The sequence below is a fragment of the Haliotis asinina genome, chromosome 16 (genome assembly GCF_037392515.1).
Source record: "Haliotis asinina isolate JCU_RB_2024 chromosome 16, JCU_Hal_asi_v2, whole genome shotgun sequence".
Lineage (NCBI taxonomy): Eukaryota > Metazoa > Mollusca > Gastropoda > Lepetellida > Haliotidae > Haliotis > Haliotis asinina.
In genome coordinates, this window is record NC_090295.1 from 3611947 (window position 1) to 3630870 (window position 18924).

An 18924-nucleotide genomic window follows, 5' to 3' on the forward strand; every position below is an offset into this window, starting at 1 on the left:
GTCTCCTGCTATCATTCACTCACAGTCTCTTGCTATCATTCACTCAAACAGTCTCTTGCTATCATTTACACACACAGTCTCTTGCGATCATTCACTGAAACAGTCTCTTGTTATTCACATTTACTCAAACTGTCTCTTGCTATCATTCACTCACACAGTCTCTTGCTATCATTCACTCAAACAGTCTCTTGCTATCATTCACATTCACTCAAACAGTCTGGCCATCATTTACACACACAGTCTCTAGCTATCATTCACTCAAACAGTCTCTTGCTATTATTCACTCACACGGTCTCTTGTATCATTCACACAGATGGTCTCTTGCTATCATCTCCTGACTCACTCGAGCATGTCCATATCTGTACAAACGTTTTCTATTCCCTACAGAATCCCAACATTACTCGGCCAATGTCGCTCTACCGACTTCTACTCCGTCCCTCCCAAAATCCAACACAGAATCTCCCCACCCAATCTCCCTCACCGCCATCACCGCTCTGTCCCTCTCTCATCCCACCTTATGCATTTACCCTCATCCTCCTCTCTGTTCCTCTTTTACCCCACCCCACGTATTACCCCTCGCCCCCACCGCTCTGCCTCTCTCGCACCCACCCAGCCGATTCTCCATCACATTCGTCAACATGCTGTCCCTTTCTCACCCCCTAAGAAGTCTAGATCAGCCCCACCCTACGCATTTTCCATCAACTCCCACCTCTCGCATTCTCCATCACCCTCATCACCGTCCTGCCCTTCTCTCACTCTCTCACCCCACCCCACCGATTCTCCCTCACACTCGTCACCACGCTGTCCCTTTCTCAACCCCCCCCCCCCCACACACACACCTCAATACCATGCTGCCCTTCTCTCACCCCACCCAACGCATTCTCTCACACCACCCACGCATTCTCCCTCACACCATCTCACGAAATCTCCATCACCTCATCACCGCTCTCTCCCTCTCTCATCACCCCAACCCATCCCACACATTCATCCTCAAGCTGACCATCATTGTGTCACCCTCCTTTCTCCCACCCAGAGCAAAACATTTCAACCCTCCTCATCTGCCCCATACTATTACAATTCTGCAGCTGTGTAGGAGTCTATTGTTGATACATGCTCGCCTTAATGAACGTATTCTCCCACAATCTACCAACTGTTTCACCATGTACTTGATGACAAAGCAATTATGCAAAATGAGATTCAAGCTTTAATATCGTGCAACAGTTTGCGACGAGCAGTGACAATATGCGAGCCGTATACCACGGTGAGCCAGTGAGCAGTGAAATACCCGCTCCATACACCACACAGTCCTTCGCACTGTTTGGACAGACTCGATTCTTACACACTGCCTCGGTCATAAATTAAAGCGATCGGCCTCTGCAGAGGTTGAAACTCAAGCTCGGCGAAATTAGATACGGCTTGGGAATCAGGTGGTCTGAATATAAGAAGGAGCATCGCGGATCAGGGACACTGGAGCTAACGCTGGGAGGATACAGGTGTGTAAAGGCGTGCAGTGACGGGATTCTACTGCCGCATACCCCAAGCGTCTCGGATACACAGCCAAGTGTTAAGGATTTGCTGTTTGGTGCATTAATCTTTTCACCTGACACTCGCCGACTGCTGTGTCACACCTTTAGGACTTACCTGTTCTAGACACTCGCTACCTGTCATTGTCACCTGGTTCACCTGTAGCCGCAGCAAAGGTGTGTTGGGTGTGACTTATGTAGCGGCAGGTTACCCCCGCACTACTACAGAAAGTGTAGCGCCTCTTCGGTCATCATCTACCCGTGTTTGTTTTACCTGTGACTCTACCTGCGGACATGATTATAACGCAGGCCCCTCAGCTGTCGCCGGTGTCCCCCCTCCCAACAGATTTGTCAAAATGCAGCGACACGGACCTGGGTCTGTATCTCTCTCAAAGGTAATGTTTTACTTTGCTTTATTGTACATTAAATCATGACATCTAGCGTGGTCAGGTGACCTCACCTTTGTAGGAGCAGTTATCCAGCCAAAACGTATCTGTTTTACGTCACTCTTTAAAGATAGTAGGAATGTTTTCTGAGGTAGTTGTGTGGTTTAATATGTTACTCAGGTACATCCCGTTAAACTGAGCAAACAATCTTAAATTTTACCTCATCATTCAGTCAGATTTTGCTGATGATTCATGAGTAGATGGCCTTCAGTCATAGCCTCCATACAGTATCGTACCCCAGTATTCAATAGCGACATGGTAGAGTAAGCCTGTGTTGGGATTTGAGTGAGTGAGTGGGTGAGTGAGTGAGTGAGAACGCCACTTTTAGACACCCTTTTGTCAAATCTCCTTGGAGACACACGAATTGGGCTTCATACATATTTTCATGTTGGGCACGAACCAGGGTTTTAGGCGTGACGAGTGACCGCTTTAACCTCTAGACTACCTGTTCATCAGGGTTAAACAGGTCCACACAACGCATGCAGGTCGGTAGAAATGACGTAAAGGATCAGCATTGCTTTTATGTCTTGCTCATGATATCGATCACTGAATTGTCTGATCTTGACCTTTTTATTCACCGCTGGATTATTGCTGTGTGCGGCATTAAACGACAAGCACATGTACTATGGTCTGATTAAATTCATACATGAAGATCTGCGTTAGAATTGATCTTCAACAAACCCATGCTTGTCATAAACGCGATGTTGGGGTCAGGCTCGTTGACTTGGCTGACACATGTCATACTATTCCAATTGCGTTGATTGATGCTGGTGCATTTCATCAGTGGAATGTGTAGTTGCAGACCAAAGTCATATGACTGTAGCATTAGTGAGTGCGGCGTAAAACTAAACTCCCTCACTCTGGCTGAAATGTGTATACCAGCGAGGGACCCGTGCGACATGATGAATGCACCTCTTAAGGCTGAATTCTGCATTGAATTCAGCAAATAAAACGTCGATTATTGGTATGAATTGGTGATTCAGCATTCCATTATCTAGGGCAGTGGACAGTACCCTTCTGCATATCAGCAGTGCGATATAGGCTGGACAGTACCCTTCTGCATATCTATGACAGTGCGATAAAGGCTGCCGTGATGTTGGAAAGAAAACTGATTTATCTCATCTTAAGGAAACTTCAGCAACAGTTGTGAAAACATGTTTTGTCATGAACTAGAAGGATGGGTTATTGCACTAGCATACACTCCATGCATACTGGTCCCAGGTTCTGCTTTTATTGTACCGGTGTTTCATGGAGCATCTATCTCGTCTCCCTCTTCGTCCCCCTCCTCACCCCCCTTTCACATCCCCGTCAGTAAATGGGGACCGTGCTGTGCTTCAATATATAGGGGCATTTTCATGCTTCAGTATATACGAAACGTTTCGTGATTTAATACATAGGGACAATTCTGTGCTTCAGTATATAGAGACATATTTGTGCTTGAACATATAAGGATAGTTTTGTGCTACATTGTATGGGGACATTTTCATGCTTCAATGTATAGAGACATTTTTGTGCTTGAAATTATAGGGACAGTTTTGTGCTACAAGTGTAGGGGCAGTTTTGTGCTTTAATATGTAGGGACCGCTTTGTTCTTCAACTAATATGGACAGTTTCATGCTGCAATTTATAGGGACAGTTCTGTGCTTGGATATATAGGGACAGTTTTGTGCTACAATATATAGGGACTGTTTCATGCTTTAATATATAGGGACCGCTTTGTTCCTCAATGTATATGGACATACTGGTACACACGTGTGCTTCAGTGCTGGTGGACATGATTATGTGCCACATATTCATAATACAACATGTGCTTCAATATCTGCACAGGGTGATATGTGCTAATAATATCACACTGAGACTGTGTGCTTCAGTGTACACAGGGATCTGTTTCATAATACTTAGGTCGTTTCGGTAGCAAGAAAGAAATACGACACACGATTGCATTTTGATAAATTTTGATAATCAACAAAACAAATGAATCCAGAAAAACGTAATTTCCTCTATCAGAATGAAATAGCTATATGTCTTATAGTACGATGAATCAGTTGTTGGAATCCTCACAAGTATCAACCTGCGTTAAGTCGACATCCGCGTACTAAACTACCAACGTCGATTTATTATTAAAATGTCATTATTTCTTTCATAATATATGCGCATTTCTGATAGCCATCTGTTTCAATTTCCTCGACTTACATTGGCTGCCATAGGCATCTGCTGTTTTGCATTACAATATACGACAATACAACGACATCTACCATAAAACGTCACTTGGCACTACTTTCGTATGTGCACCACCCACTCAGCGTATACCACGTGATCAGAATGTCCCGTTACATTTGAAATATATAAAAAGGGATCATTTAATTTATGCAAATTACTGCAACACATGATACCCATTGACGTAGCATCATGGCATCTGTGACCATAATTTGATTAACGCGGTGGAGAAATCATAAACAACTAACCCTTGCTGGGATGTGTCTGGAGATACGTCTCGCTCTCCAATTTTAATCATTTATTATTTAATCATGTGTGTGTGTGTGGTTTATTCAATTCTTCCCTATATTATGTATGTATCCATCCGTCCAAATATTCAGTCAGTCTATCAAATTGTCAATCTATGCAACGAGTTGATTCATATATCTGTTTATTAATGTTAATTAATTGGCCTTCCCCGCTGGTTGTCTGCCCACCCACCTTCCTCCGCCGCACCTATCTCCATCCCTCCTTCCAAACCCACCTACCTACCTTGGTAACCACTAATTATATAACTTGTAATGCTTTCGTACCTACCTACCTAACTACCTACCACCTACCTACCTACCTACCTACCTACCTACCTACCTACCTACCTACCTGTTTCCGTAAACACCTACCTACCTGCCTTCGAATCTACTAACTTACCAGCAATCGTACCTACCTACCTACCTACCTGCCTACCTGTTTCCGCAACTACCTACCTGCCTTCGTAACTACGAACATACCCGCTTTCATACCTACCTACCAGACTTCGTAACTACCTGCCTTTCTATGTACACACCTACCACTCCTACCTACCTGTCTGCCTTACCCACCTACGTGAAGATATGTATTTTACTGACAATTTAATTAATTATTGCCCGAATACTGAGGTCATGAATCTCACTAACATAGTCGAACCTCGCTAAAACACGGGGCGTCAAACCCGACAACGTTGGCTCTATAAATCTACCAACGCTTATCATTTCACACTGTCAGCCATTGGTAATGTATCGCAACGATACGCGCCGTATCTTCAGGCAATTATAGCATATATGAGAGCATTCCGTTGATTTGACTCCAATGTTTCGAGACATCCACGTATTCGAGAAACAAACCTTTCAATGGTCAGACGGGTGACATTTCCATTTAGTTATTTTGCAGTATGCAATGTGGTGTAAACAAACATGTTGTTAAAACCAAATGATTAATTTACAAAACATAATACAAAGTTATTCTAAAATATATTATCAGTTGTCAAATGAATGTTGATTGAGGTTAAAACGAAGACCGTGAAAGAAATGCTCAGCATTTATACAGAACATCATTTACCCCTCCACAGCCCTGTTACTTCACAGGAACACTGCAAAACATGCTTTACTCAACAACACTCACACTTCTCAAGAATACCACAGTCACTGTGCATGTACGTACTGATCAATAAAACAATCAATATCGTAAAAACACAATCGGACACAAATACCATGTCATGGGGAACACAAAAATAGCTGAACACGGAAGTTCAGGAGTGACGCCATACCGATAGTTGTGTGTTGTTTAAGCCAGAACGTTAGACATATCCCGAGTCACGACACTCCAACAACGGCGCTGTCATGGAGTTAATCCTTTCATGAATTCCCTCTCAGCTGCTGATTTACACTTGAATTTGTTTTCGTGTGTTTTAGGCTATCAATGATGTGTCTTTTCCCATAAAAACACGATGTGGAGAATACAATTTACATTGTAGATTGCTTCACCTTTTTACGTCAATGCCAGAGAGTTACCAGTCTCCATTATATGTAAAAACACATAGTCATGCCCCTCACTGTAGCTACAGTGCTCACATTGTGTCTCCTAAGGCAGTGTCTTTGTTTGAAATGTGTCACTGTTTAATCAGCGGCAAATGGGTACCCGGTATGATGTGACGGTAACCATTCAGCGACATATGATTCCAAGGAAGCTGAAAGATATAATCGGTGCTCACTGATCCATTGGCTGATGAAACTGTGTCAACACTTTCGACTGGTCAACGTTCTAAATAATATGTGTTTTTTTATATCGGTGAATGTCCAGCCATGACGAATGGAGTGAGTGAGATTTCACGTCGCTTTTAGCAATATCCCAACAATATCAAGGCGAAGAACACCAGAAACGGGCTTCACATGTCCATGTGGGCAATCAAACCCTAGCACCCGAGAAGGTCCGGGGCAGAATAGACCTTCAGCAAACCATTCTTGCCAATAAAAGGCGACTGTGCTTGTCGTAAGAGGCGTCTAACAGGACCGGATGGTCGGGCTCGCTGACTTGACACATGTCATCAGTTTCCAGTTGCCCAGATCGATGCTCATGCTGTTGATCACGGGGCTGTGTGCAACATTCTATAATTCTTTAGCTACAATATTGCTGAATGTGGCGTAAAACTAAACTCACTCACTAGTCTTCAGCATGACGAGTGAACACCTTTACCTCAGGGCTACCCTAGCGCCCCATGACGAAAAGCGATTCGACACCATGCTAGTATCTCTTGTATAGATGACACGTGGGTGATGAAGAAAGTCCGTCAATCATAAATGTTTCGTTGTTGTCATCTGGTTTAGCAACCGCTGGCCCCATTTTCACCATTCGACACAGCTGCTAGCATCATTCCATTCCACAGACAAGAATAGTACATATTGTTGCTTTCCACCGAAGCAGTACTTAAACATCTCGCATTTATTACATTTTCATATATCGGTATTTGTCCATTCAATATGTTTGTACAACAAAAAAGAATTCACACCGAGCACAATATTGTTTTCGATCTATATATCTGTTACCACATATACTCACGAATCCAAACGGACACCATATTGAATAAAAAAAAAGAAAAGAAAAAAAATGAAAACAATTACGATTGATCAAACTTATGAACATTTTGTGCTGATGCTAATGTAATTAAATTTATGTATGCCACCATACAGTCCTGTTGTGTTCTACTGTTAGGATGGAGCACGCTTGACCAGTGGTCTGAGTCATGTAACTTAAACTTACGTCAATAGTACCTGCCGCACAGAATCGCAATAGTAATGTCAGAGTATCACTACAGTATCACCACAGTATAACCACAGCATCACCACGGTGATACCAAGCATCACCACTGTATGACGACAATATGACCACGGTATCACCACAGCGTCACCAAAGTATGACCACAGTATGACTGCAGTATGAGCAGGGTATCACCACAGTATGATCACAGTATCACCGCAGTATTGCAACTGTATTAACACAGTAGTACCAAATTATAACCACAGTAGTATCACTGTATCCCCACAGTAGCACCACACTTTTACCAGAGTATCACCACAGTATTACCACAGTATCACAACAGCATCAACAAAGTATCACAACAGTATCAGGACAACGACAGTACCACAATAGTACCATCACAATACCACAACAGTACCTCAACAGGACAACGACAGGACAACGTCCGTACCACAACAGGACAATGGCAGTAACACAACAGGACAGCGACAGGACAAAACAGTACCACAACAGCCTAACGGCAGGACGACACAGTATGACCACAACAGGACAACGACAGGACAACGGCAGGACACACAATATGACCACAACAGGACAACGACTGTACCACAACAGGACAGCGACAGGACAAAACAGTACCACAACAGCCTAACGGCAGGACGACACAGTATGACCACAACAGGACAACGACAGTACCACAACAGGACAGCGACAGGGCAACGACAGTACCACAACAGGACAGCGACAGGACAACGAAAGTACCACAACAGGGCAACGACAGTATCACAACAGGGCAGCGACAGGACAACGACAGTATCACAACAGCCTAACGGCAGGACGACACAGTATGACCACAACAGGACAGCGACAGGACAACGACAGGACACAGTATGACCACAACAGGACAACGACTGTACCACAACAGGACAGCGACAGGACAACGTCAGCATCACAACAGGGCAACGACAGTACCACAACAGGACAGCGACAGGGCAACGACAGTACCACAACAGGACAGCGACAGGACAACGACAGTACCACAACAGGGCAACGACAGTATCACAACAGGGCAGCGACAGGACAACGGCAGCACCACGACAGGACAACGACAGTACCACAACAGGACAACGGCAGCACCACAACAGGACAGCGACAGGACAACGACAGTACCACAACAGGACAGCGACAGGACAACGGCAGTACCACAACAGGACAACGGCAGCACCACAACAGGACAGTGACAGGACAACGACAGTACCACAGCAGGACAGCGACAGGACAACGACAGTACCACAACATGGCAACGACAGTATCACAACAGGGCAGCGACAGGACAGCGACAGTACCACAACAGGGCAACGGCAGTATCACAACAGGGCAGCGACAGGACAACGGCAGCACCACAACAGGACAGCGACAGGACAACGACAGTACCCACAACAGGACAGCGACAGGACAACGACAGTACCACAAAAGTACCACGACAGGTCTCTGTTTGGGCCGTCATTGCCGTCCTGTCAGTTATCCAAGGTTACCCGTGTGTCACTGCTCTTAGACAGAGAAAGGTATCAATGGCTCGCAAACTAGATGTGGCATCTCAGATCCAGGAACTCTGTCAGCCGGAACGACAGGACATCGACACTACACACCGTCACATGATTCTGATGAAGACATTTCAACAAGCAGGGAACACAGTAAATGTCCCTGACGGCCTTTGTTAACCCTTCTATAGTCAAATGTTTTATTCATGCATTTACTCATATAACCCAGCAGGGTTAACTTGCATAATGTCGCCATTTATATCACAGATATATTATTTCGAAAGTAGGTCAAAGTCATCATATTTGATGATCGAATAACTGATTACGAATATAGTGACTCTTTAGCTCACATAGGGTGGTCCTATTCATTTCGGTGACATGCTTGAAGTACACACCGAACTAGATATGGTTCACCCTGATATAACCCAGACCGATATACACAAACTAATTCCTGTAGCTGAGGACTTGAGTTTAATGGTGTAGGTTTCCAAGGATGGGGAGAGTATGTCGAACACCCATAGTTCGTAATAGGGAGCATTGTCCTCTTGTCATATATGACCATGGTAAAGTATGTGTACACTCGCTCGACTGAGTTACCGGTGAGTCTGACAGGAGTTATATCAGAACGTAGTCATATCAGCTTGCTGGAACTCACCAATCTCGTTCTATAATCCTGTAATGAAATCAAGAACAATGGCAAGGTGCCGAAAATTCCCTATACTCTGGAACAATACTTACAAAGTGGTGACAATTGTTGTCAACCTTTGATATTAATACATAAACAGGTCTTTGTATTACGGTGGAAGTGGTACACTGGGTTCTGCTTTTATCAGATATTTTTTTATAGCTATGGCAATGCATGGCCATGTCACTTCTTGTATGTGAACATGTCATAAAATGCATGCCTTTGAATACGATATTTGTGGTACAATAGTCAGATATGTTAGAAAGGATGGTTTTTAGGACAAACAACGTATCACACTTCTCATATTGCAGGTGTAAGAAACTTCTGTTTTGTTGCGATCTGGCCACATGGCTATGTGTCTTTTGACGCGCTTTTATCGGCGTTGTGGTTTCACGTTCTACGTACGCATGTTGTTGTGGTGGTTTTGTCGGGTATTTTAGATGCGAAAGCCTTTTGGGCCATTCGATCCGTGACGCCGCTATTAAAAAATACATTCCGGATGCAAGCAATGAATCAAATGACCTTGATACGTGATCGTGATCTTAACGACTTTTTAAACTGTTATTCTGAAACTATGTGAGCGTTTTTAATTTTAGCACTAACAGACCTGAAGTACACTTATAACTCACATGATACATGCACTATGAACCCTCAGCCAGTTATGATGCAGCGATAAAGCGTGTCTTAACTTACACTCAGACAGCCAGTGACCCATTTACTGGATAGATTGTGTGAAGAGATAGCCAGTACATTTATAACGAACACGGTTGTAACGAACTGAAGGAAGTGAGGAAAGTAACGAAATGAGGATGTAACGAACTGAGGGATGTAACGAACTGAGGGAAGTCTCGAACTGAGGGATGTAACGAACTGAGAGATATAACGATCTGAGGGATGTAACGAACTGAGAGATATAATGATCTGAGGGATGTAACGAACTGAGGGATGTAACGAACTGAGGGATGTAACGAACCGAGGGAAGAAACGAACTGAAGATACAATGAACTGTGGGAAACAACGAACTGAAGCCTCAGTGTAGTATGATTGTACAGATAGTCAGACAGCCAATGTCTGTGGTCAGCCTGTACAGACAGACAGTGAATCTCCGTATGGCGCTGGGTGTGGTAGGTGGTATGGGATGTCACAATCACACCATGTATCTGTTTCAACAAGGAGACCTCCCCGTACCTGTGGTGGAGTCTCGTGTTAATGTATACATCAATAGACATTTATCGTCACTGCAACCGATGTTCCGACGGCACGGCTTTCACGTGCGTTGACCCGTGACCTTGACGTGGCGAGGAGAGGGAAGACCCCTCGTAACGCTCTGCTTGAAATTGTCAACACGTGTTTCTCGGCCGCTGCGACATTCGTTTGACAGGCGATGAAACATGGCCACATTTTATACTATGGTGATAAATACTGGTCATTGAGAGCGTTCAAGCATGGTTACATGAGATTAAGTACAACAGGAACATTGAATAGGCGGGTTGGGGTAGCGGTTGACGGTTTGGACTGGTTGACTGAGTTCTTGTCCCTAACTGCTTATGATTCTTGGTTTTCAAGCTGCAGATCTCATCTTGAGTGTTTTACAGACTTCACCACGCCAGACTACTTACTGATTGCTAAATTAATGTAAAGGGGGTTAATTAATGCCTCATTGAAGGATATTCTTGTTACACCAATAATATCACGGCTTATCAGTTGATTTTAAAGATCAGTCCAAAGTGATGTTGGTCTTAGACCCTTACAATTTTAGTAGAGAATTAGTGAGTTTTGTTTTACGAAGATTTCAGCAATATTCCAGCGATATCACAGGGCGGGACACAAAAATGGGGCTTATCACACTGTACTCATGCGGGGTATCAAACCCGGGTTTTCGGAGTGACGCAACAAAATGGGTGCAAATCGGGAATCGAACCCAGTCTTGGAGATGGTGCTCGGTCTTCTCAGTAGGTGTAACGTCATCTCTTCACACTGAACAAAACGAAACAATACCAATGATGGCCCGCAATGATGAAATAGATTTTCACCCCCATATTCAACTTGCCAGATATTTTTAGTTTCAGCCAGTAAACGGTGAACTTAGTTTCAAGTGATAATGAACAACTGCAGGTAAAATAACTACCTAGGTCAGCGTGACATCCTTTGCAATAACAGCCTAATAAATCACTGCTAAGTAGGATTTGTTTGATAAAGCAAACTTTTGAAGGACGCCAAAATTGTTTATTGAAGCCAAGAATGTTTTCTCTTTTTTTGGCTGTTGTGCATTATTCCAATACAAAACATATTTCGATTATTATAATAGGGTACTTTTGTGGCCTAGTGGTATGGCGTTGAGTCTGATTCCCCACATAGGTATAATGCGTGAAGCCCATTTCTGGTTTCCCCCGCCTTGATATTGCTGGAATAGTGCGGCGTAAAACCATATTCAGTCACTCACTATTACTATACTAAAAAAGTAACGGGTATTGAATATTTTGGTTGTGAAAAGTGAATTCACAGTTCCGAATGGAACTACCATATATGTTTTATGATTACAATCTGTGTCTGTTCAGTACATGTAAATCTCCTTGCAGAGTGCGCTGAAAGATCTTAAAACTGCCACCTTAGAGAAATCGTTATGTCTTGAATCGTGAGGTCGATATAGCTTCGCGACACAAATCAATCTCAGCCATAATACTGTCGTGAGCCTGTGTTTACGTTCAGATTCAGATCACCCTAAGTTTTGCGTGATGGGTGAGTGAGTGAGTGAGTGAGTTTAGTTTTACGCCGCACTCGGCCATATTCCAGCTATAAGGCGGCGGTCTGTAAATAATCGAGTCTGGACCAGACAATCCAGTGGTCAACAACATGAGCATCCATCTGCGCAATTTGTTAACCGATGACAGGTTTCAACCAAGTCAGCGAGCCTGACCACCCGATCCCGTTAGTCGCCACTTACGACAAGCATAGTCGCCTTTCATGGCACGCATGGGTTGCTGAAGGCCTATTCTACCCCGGGGACCTTCACGGATCGTGTGTGATTGGCACCTGGAGAACACATTACTTGTTCTAACATGATTCGAACCTGTTCCTGACCTCTTAAGAAACACTGACACATAATGTGTTATCAATCGATATCAATTATCGATCCTGTTTGCTGATCATTCTACACATTTTGCAAGACGTTGTCAAGACGACTCATATATGAGTGAACGTACAGTTGTACATAGGTCTGTGGGTTGTGACAGGACAATGCAACACGAAGACCCAGCCAAACCATATATATATATAACCATAAACACTGTCTACCTACAGTGGAAATGACACTGCCTACGTATAATAAACTATACCGTAAATTTCCCTTCAGCGACAAGTAAGAACCTTCTTATGTAGTTAAATGAGAGTAGTTGTCAAGATACCAGTACTCGTTGAGAGAACACCGGCCTGTTATCAGAACACTTAAGAGACCCAACATTCTGGTACCAATAACACCAATGTCAAGCCGTTTTCCAAATATCGTACATTCCTAACAGCTGGTTATAATGACGCTGGTAAACTGACGTGAACAGGGAATTAATATTCTATTATGCAAATATACCGACAGCTGTTTCCTTCCATATCTGATTGTGATTATAAGTAGATAGTCTTCCAGATAATGGAATATGCATAACTAGGGTCATTCTTCACTTTAGGATAACAGCGAGGCCACAGTTTGCTGCTAAACACAATGCATTTTCCAAAAGCATAAAGTTAATAGACAAACAGTTTAAGAGCACGATAACCATTATACGTGGAGGGTTTGGGGGAGGTCAGTGTGAAAGAACACAATACATATTGCTGAAGCATAAAGTTAACAGACAAGTATTTTACGGGCACGATGAATATTATATATGGGAGATGCGGGTTGGGGTGTGGTTTGGGAAAGGAGGGATGGGATTGGGGTGGGGGGGAATGCGGATGGGGAGAGGTAGGGATGAAAGGAGGGAGAGTAGTAGAGAGGGAGGAAAGAGTTGATGCTTGGGGAGAGGTAAGGGCGATGGGGAGGGGTAGAATGTGCGGATAGGACCCATCGTACTATGGTGTACCTTCGTATCACAGAAGACCGAAAAACACATGGGTTCTAATCCCCGTTCGCCCCAACATGCTTTCTCCGTTTGTCAACACCTACCACTGCTCATGTGTTCACTGACTACGTCAGGTTTCACGACATTAGCCTCACGCACCGTGGCGTAGCTAGACATCAGTTTAAAGTGACATTAAACAATACTCACTCATCAGATATATGCACTCCTTGTGTGCATGTTACATGTGTATGTGGCATTCAAATCCTATCCATAGTTGGACATTAAAACTATTTTCACAGATGCTGTGACATTCCATGACGATGGTGTCATCTCTCTCTCTCTCTCTCTCTCTCTCTCTCTCTCTCTCTCTCTCTCTCTGTGTGTGTGTGTGTAGTACGGAGCGGGCTTCATTCATTCATTCATTCATTCACCCACCCACCTAGACATTCATTCATTTCTTCATTCTGAACTAAACAACCAACCACTTAAGCAATCAATCGATTAAACCATTAACGGATGAAATATAGGACAGGTCAGGCGCCTATAGTAAATTCAGAATGCTTACAAGGGTACATTGCTATGTATGAAACTTAACAGGTAAACAAATATTCGGATATACGCATCTGTTATTCTTGTGCATTTGATCGAGATACCCCCCCCCCCCCCCCCCCCCCCGGTGACTTTTCCTGCAAAGTATGCTTTCTATTTTATGACGAGATTACTTTATGATTTATGTGAGTTTCATGAATGTAATGTACGTTCAATACACATACATGTTACACACAATATATGTGTAATATACACGTATTGTTCATGTAATATACGCGTAATGTACGGGTTATTCGCATGCAAAATATGTGTATTATACGCATAATGTACGTGTTATACGCATGCAATATATGTGTAATATACACGTAATGTTCATGAAATATACGCATAATGTACGTGTTATACGCATGCAATATATGTGTAATATACGCGTAATGTTCATGTAATATACGCGTAATATACATGTCATACGCATGCAATATATGTGTAAAACCGCTTAATGCACATGTAATGTATGTGTAATGTACATGCTATACACACGTTATTTACATGTGCTTGTTCTGCTGTGTTGCAGGATGGAGCTGGTGTGGCACGGGGAGTACGACCGCCTCTTCTCCCAGTACTTCCCCCACCAGTGGTACCTCGTCCCCACCTTCTATCCACCCAGCGAACGATGGAGGACCTTCAAGGATAGCGCTAAAGTGCGATTTTCCTGCCAAGTAAGTACCCCTACCATCACCTTTTTCAGCATCATATACTTGCAGCAAAGAAACGCAACCATGTTTTGGAGCAAATTTGTGAACAGAAGACATTCACAGCAACGCTTACGTTCATGAGACGTTTCGTTTCTTTTTCTGTTCAGTATTGTTTTGACCGTACAATAAGTACTTTAATATTAATTCCATGTGCTATCTCAAATAGTAATGTCACCTCTGACCACCTTCCAAATAACATTGCGTATTCCTAACATTGTTTCCTTAGACACTCTTGCCTTATTCACGGTCGAGGGAATATTTAAGAGTGAAGCACAGTAAACGTTGTGCTCTCACTCTTGATCACGAGTTTACCTGATACAGGTGCAACCCCTTTCCGGACTGTCGTAATATGGTTGTAATACTGCTGACGCCAGGATCTGCAAGCTTCATCTATTTATTCATCACGTCGTTTTTGCAAAACGACATATGAGATTAGAACTTTGATAATGACCCTGATGTTTCGCTTATAGCTGGGATAGACGCTATCACACAGCACATTCATTACGGTGCTATCTAAAAGGTAGAATGTTGAAACATTTCAAACACCTGGAACAGGTAACATATGGTGTCTCCATAACTAGATGACATCGTGCATGATGGGGTTGGTCGATACACAACATTACAACAGGGTGATTTTGTGTGACGGAATGAGAGGGTGATGATTGGTGATTGGATGAGTGAGTGATTGGGTAGGGTGGTTGGGTTGGTACGTGGGTGAGTTATGAAGTCAGTGAGTGGGTTTTTGATACTTTTGGATGGATGGGTGGTTGGTAACTGAAAGGGTTTGGGGTGAGTGAGTGAGTGCATAGTTGGATGAGCCAGTGCATTTAGTAGGAGTTTGAGTGGGTTTTGAGTGGATGAGCGAATGAGTGAGTGTGGAGTGAGTGCGTGAGTGGCGTTTTGTATGAGTGTGTGGGTGAGTGAGTAGTAGAGTGAGTGAGTGGGTTGGTTGGTCAGTGAGTGAGTAACTGGTTGAGCGAGTGATTGATTGAGTTGTTGAATAAATAAGGGACTAACACTGAGTGAGTAAATGAGTGAGTTAATGGATTGCGTGGATCGGTATCTGCGTCGGTGCTTGTGTGGATGGATACCTGGTTTAGGGAGTAATTATTGGAGTGAGTGAGTTTCATCTAATCCGTTTTCAGCATGATTTCAGGAACAGCACGACTCACAGCTAACTGTGGGTTTAAAACCAGCCATGCACAACAGCTACGTGTTACACCAGTCGAGATAATCCACCTACAGCGTCAATCACTCGCCCCGGGGCTGGTTACTGATGGGTACATTCAGCCAAGCGTCTCACAATGCCACCCCACTATCACAAAGTTCATTATTATTATTAATATGTGTGAGGTTTCAAAAGAAGCCAGCTTGACTGTGCAACTTTGGCCCAAACCACCGTAGATCATTCAGATTGCTTGACCACCCGGGGAATCAGTTAACCCTATCTATCCCACAACATTGAAAAACGATGGAGCGCAATAGTGCAGTGGTAACGCGTCTGCCTGTCAAGCTGAAAACCCGGGTTCGATTCCCGGTGGATTCACCTAGGTTGGGGTCCCGAGGTGGGCACTAGTAGTGTACTTGGACAAGATGCTTAGATCCACATTATCTCTGTTCACCCAGCTGTAAAATGTACCCGTGATGATGTGCTAGCAATGTAAGTGCTTAGTTCATTGCGCCTAACAGGCAGCATGGCTGTATACACCCCAGCGAGTTGAAAAAGGATCGGAAAGTACGACAGTGTCCTGTGACCGGAATGGTTATGCACGCAGCGCCGTGAGCAGGCAGCGTGCCTGGATATGAGCGCCATATAAGCGGACTATTACTATTACGACCTCGACCAAACGGTGTCTACTGTTTCCACACTACCTCAAGACCTTGACCAAACGGTGTCTACTGTTTCCACACTACCTCAAGATCTTGACCAAACGGTGTCTACTGTTTCCACACTACCTCAAGACCTTGACCAAACGGTGTCTACTGTTTCCACACTACCTCAAGATCTTGACCAAACGGTGTCTATTGTTTCCACACTACCTCAAGATCTTGACCAAACGGTGTCTACTGTTTCCACACTACCTCAAGATCTTGAGCAAACGGTGTCTACTGTTTCCACACTACCTCAGGACCTTGACCAAACGGTGTCTACTGTTTCCACACTATGTCAAATATTTTGCAGCTTGTGTTTTCCTCACTGCGAACGCTGTTTACTAAATCTATATCACATTTCTACAGGTGTATTCACTAAGACTTTAGAAATTCGTATACTACTAGTACACCTTACTGCAGATGTTGATCACGTATGTGCGCCTCCTAACAAACGTTGTTTACATTTTTGTACCTTACTAAAGATCTCTTTCACCCATCACATGACCTTTTTATCACCTGTATCAATTTCAACACACACAACCACCTAGGTCCATTATCGGTATAGTGGATCACTGTCAGTGCCAACAACGCAAGGCGTGAGGAGTATGTCTTTACCGGGTGACATTCTACACACATGCACGATGCGCTCCGAGGATCACTCGCTGGGGCATTTCGACCCGATACTTTAAAGGGTTAAACGTTGCAAACAGCTGGAGTCAGTTGGCAGTGCAAGTGAGACGTTTGTCATGTTGACAGATAGGGATGACTTCTAATATTCCTCCTAATCATCTATTGCCTACTGGTCTGAAAAGACGCGAGTTTTGTCCGTGGCATGTCAATCCGTCAAGCGTTTTATTTTATGTTTTGTTTACTGTTTAGCACCGCGCCTACAACTGTTTCAGCTCTTGAAATCCAGTCAGTGACACCATGAGCAATTATCTACACAACTGACACGCGATGACATGTATGTTTCAACCAAGTCAGCGAATCAGACCACCAGATGAGGTTAGTCACAACTAGCAAAGGATGCTGATGATCAGTTCCATCTTCACCTTGCGAGAGTCCGGCGGTCAAAGGTTCAAATCCCCAATTCACCTTAATTATAAGTGAATAAGTTTAGTTTTACGCCGCACTTAGCAATTTTCGAAGTATATAGCAGCGGTCTGTACGAGTCTGAACCAGATGATCCAGTGAACAACAGTCTCATGTGAGTCTAACCGCCCGATCCCGTAGTCGCCTCTTACGACAAGCAAGACCCTGAATATGAATTACCTATTATCAACACCCGTTTTACACCCGTAGGTTTGCTCTGTTTAATCATACCCGCTTTCGTTGGGTCTGATAAAGGCTTTAAGTTAACAGTTCTGTGCGATTTAAACCATGCATGAAATATTTACCGAGTGTGACGTCACACTTTCCCTTCATGCCGGATTTCATTGTCAAACTAAACTATTAGAGTTGCTCGCGCTTGACGCATAATCCCTTTTAATTATATCATAAATCATTTCACACAATGGTTTAGTCCAATTCCTAGTTTCAGATAAAAAAATAAAATAAAATAAAATAAAATGATGACATGATAAAATTATGTAAAATGATATAATAAAAATCAATTTCTCCCCCGTACACTCCGCGCCTCAATATCGGCCCTTTGGTACTCGCTCATGCATCGCTACAGTATAATATTAAACCGAACCAAGATGAAAGAAAATTTCTATCATTCTATGTAGGATTCACTTCAGATGAGAGAACAACTGCTAGGGCGGGGATAGTATTCAAATATGTTAGCGTAACTAAAACCGACATATAAGTATGGTTAGATGATCTGGGACGATGTGACCTTGTATTTTTGGACTTTATATAACATTTGATGTTCTTTGCAGTATTCAGCGATTGTTTATAATATATTATACTTTCTAATATTTGTACAGTCTAAATAATCTAGTTTCCAAGTGTATACCTTTGGCGCGACAGTGAATCTTCGATGAGTGCAAGTGGTTCTTGGAATGTAGTGTCAGTAGTTATAAAATAGTCATGCATAAGTTCTGTGCATTATGTACAGATCCAAATTGATACTCTGCAACCCCCGCTGAGGTAAAGATTGAAACATAATCAAAGCGACAAAACCATGAATTAATTCATGCTGTTGAATTATTATTTATTATTATATCAATTTAGAGATACGCCACAATATCCTAAAATATATTCCCGTGGGTAAAGGCGAACCTTTGAAGGTGTA

At 43.2% G+C, this 18924-nt stretch overlaps 1 protein-coding gene across 2 annotated transcripts in view; it reads left to right on the forward strand.

The window, feature by feature from the left end:
• Window positions 1–18924, forward strand: part of LOC137267586 (receptor-transporting protein 4-like) — a 67266-nt gene that overhangs the window by 36728 nt on the left and 11614 nt on the right. The window contains exons 1-2 of one of the 2 annotated variants that reach the window (XM_067802074.1): window positions 1238–1918; window positions 14633–14777. In XM_067802074.1, the coding sequence (XP_067658175.1) occupies window positions 1818–1918; window positions 14633–14777 (246 nt within the window). In that variant the 5' untranslated portion in view covers window positions 1238–1817. Of the gene's footprint in view, window positions 1–1237; window positions 1919–14632; window positions 14778–18924 lie in introns of those variants that run through there. The other variant, XM_067802075.1, reaches the window with a different exon arrangement.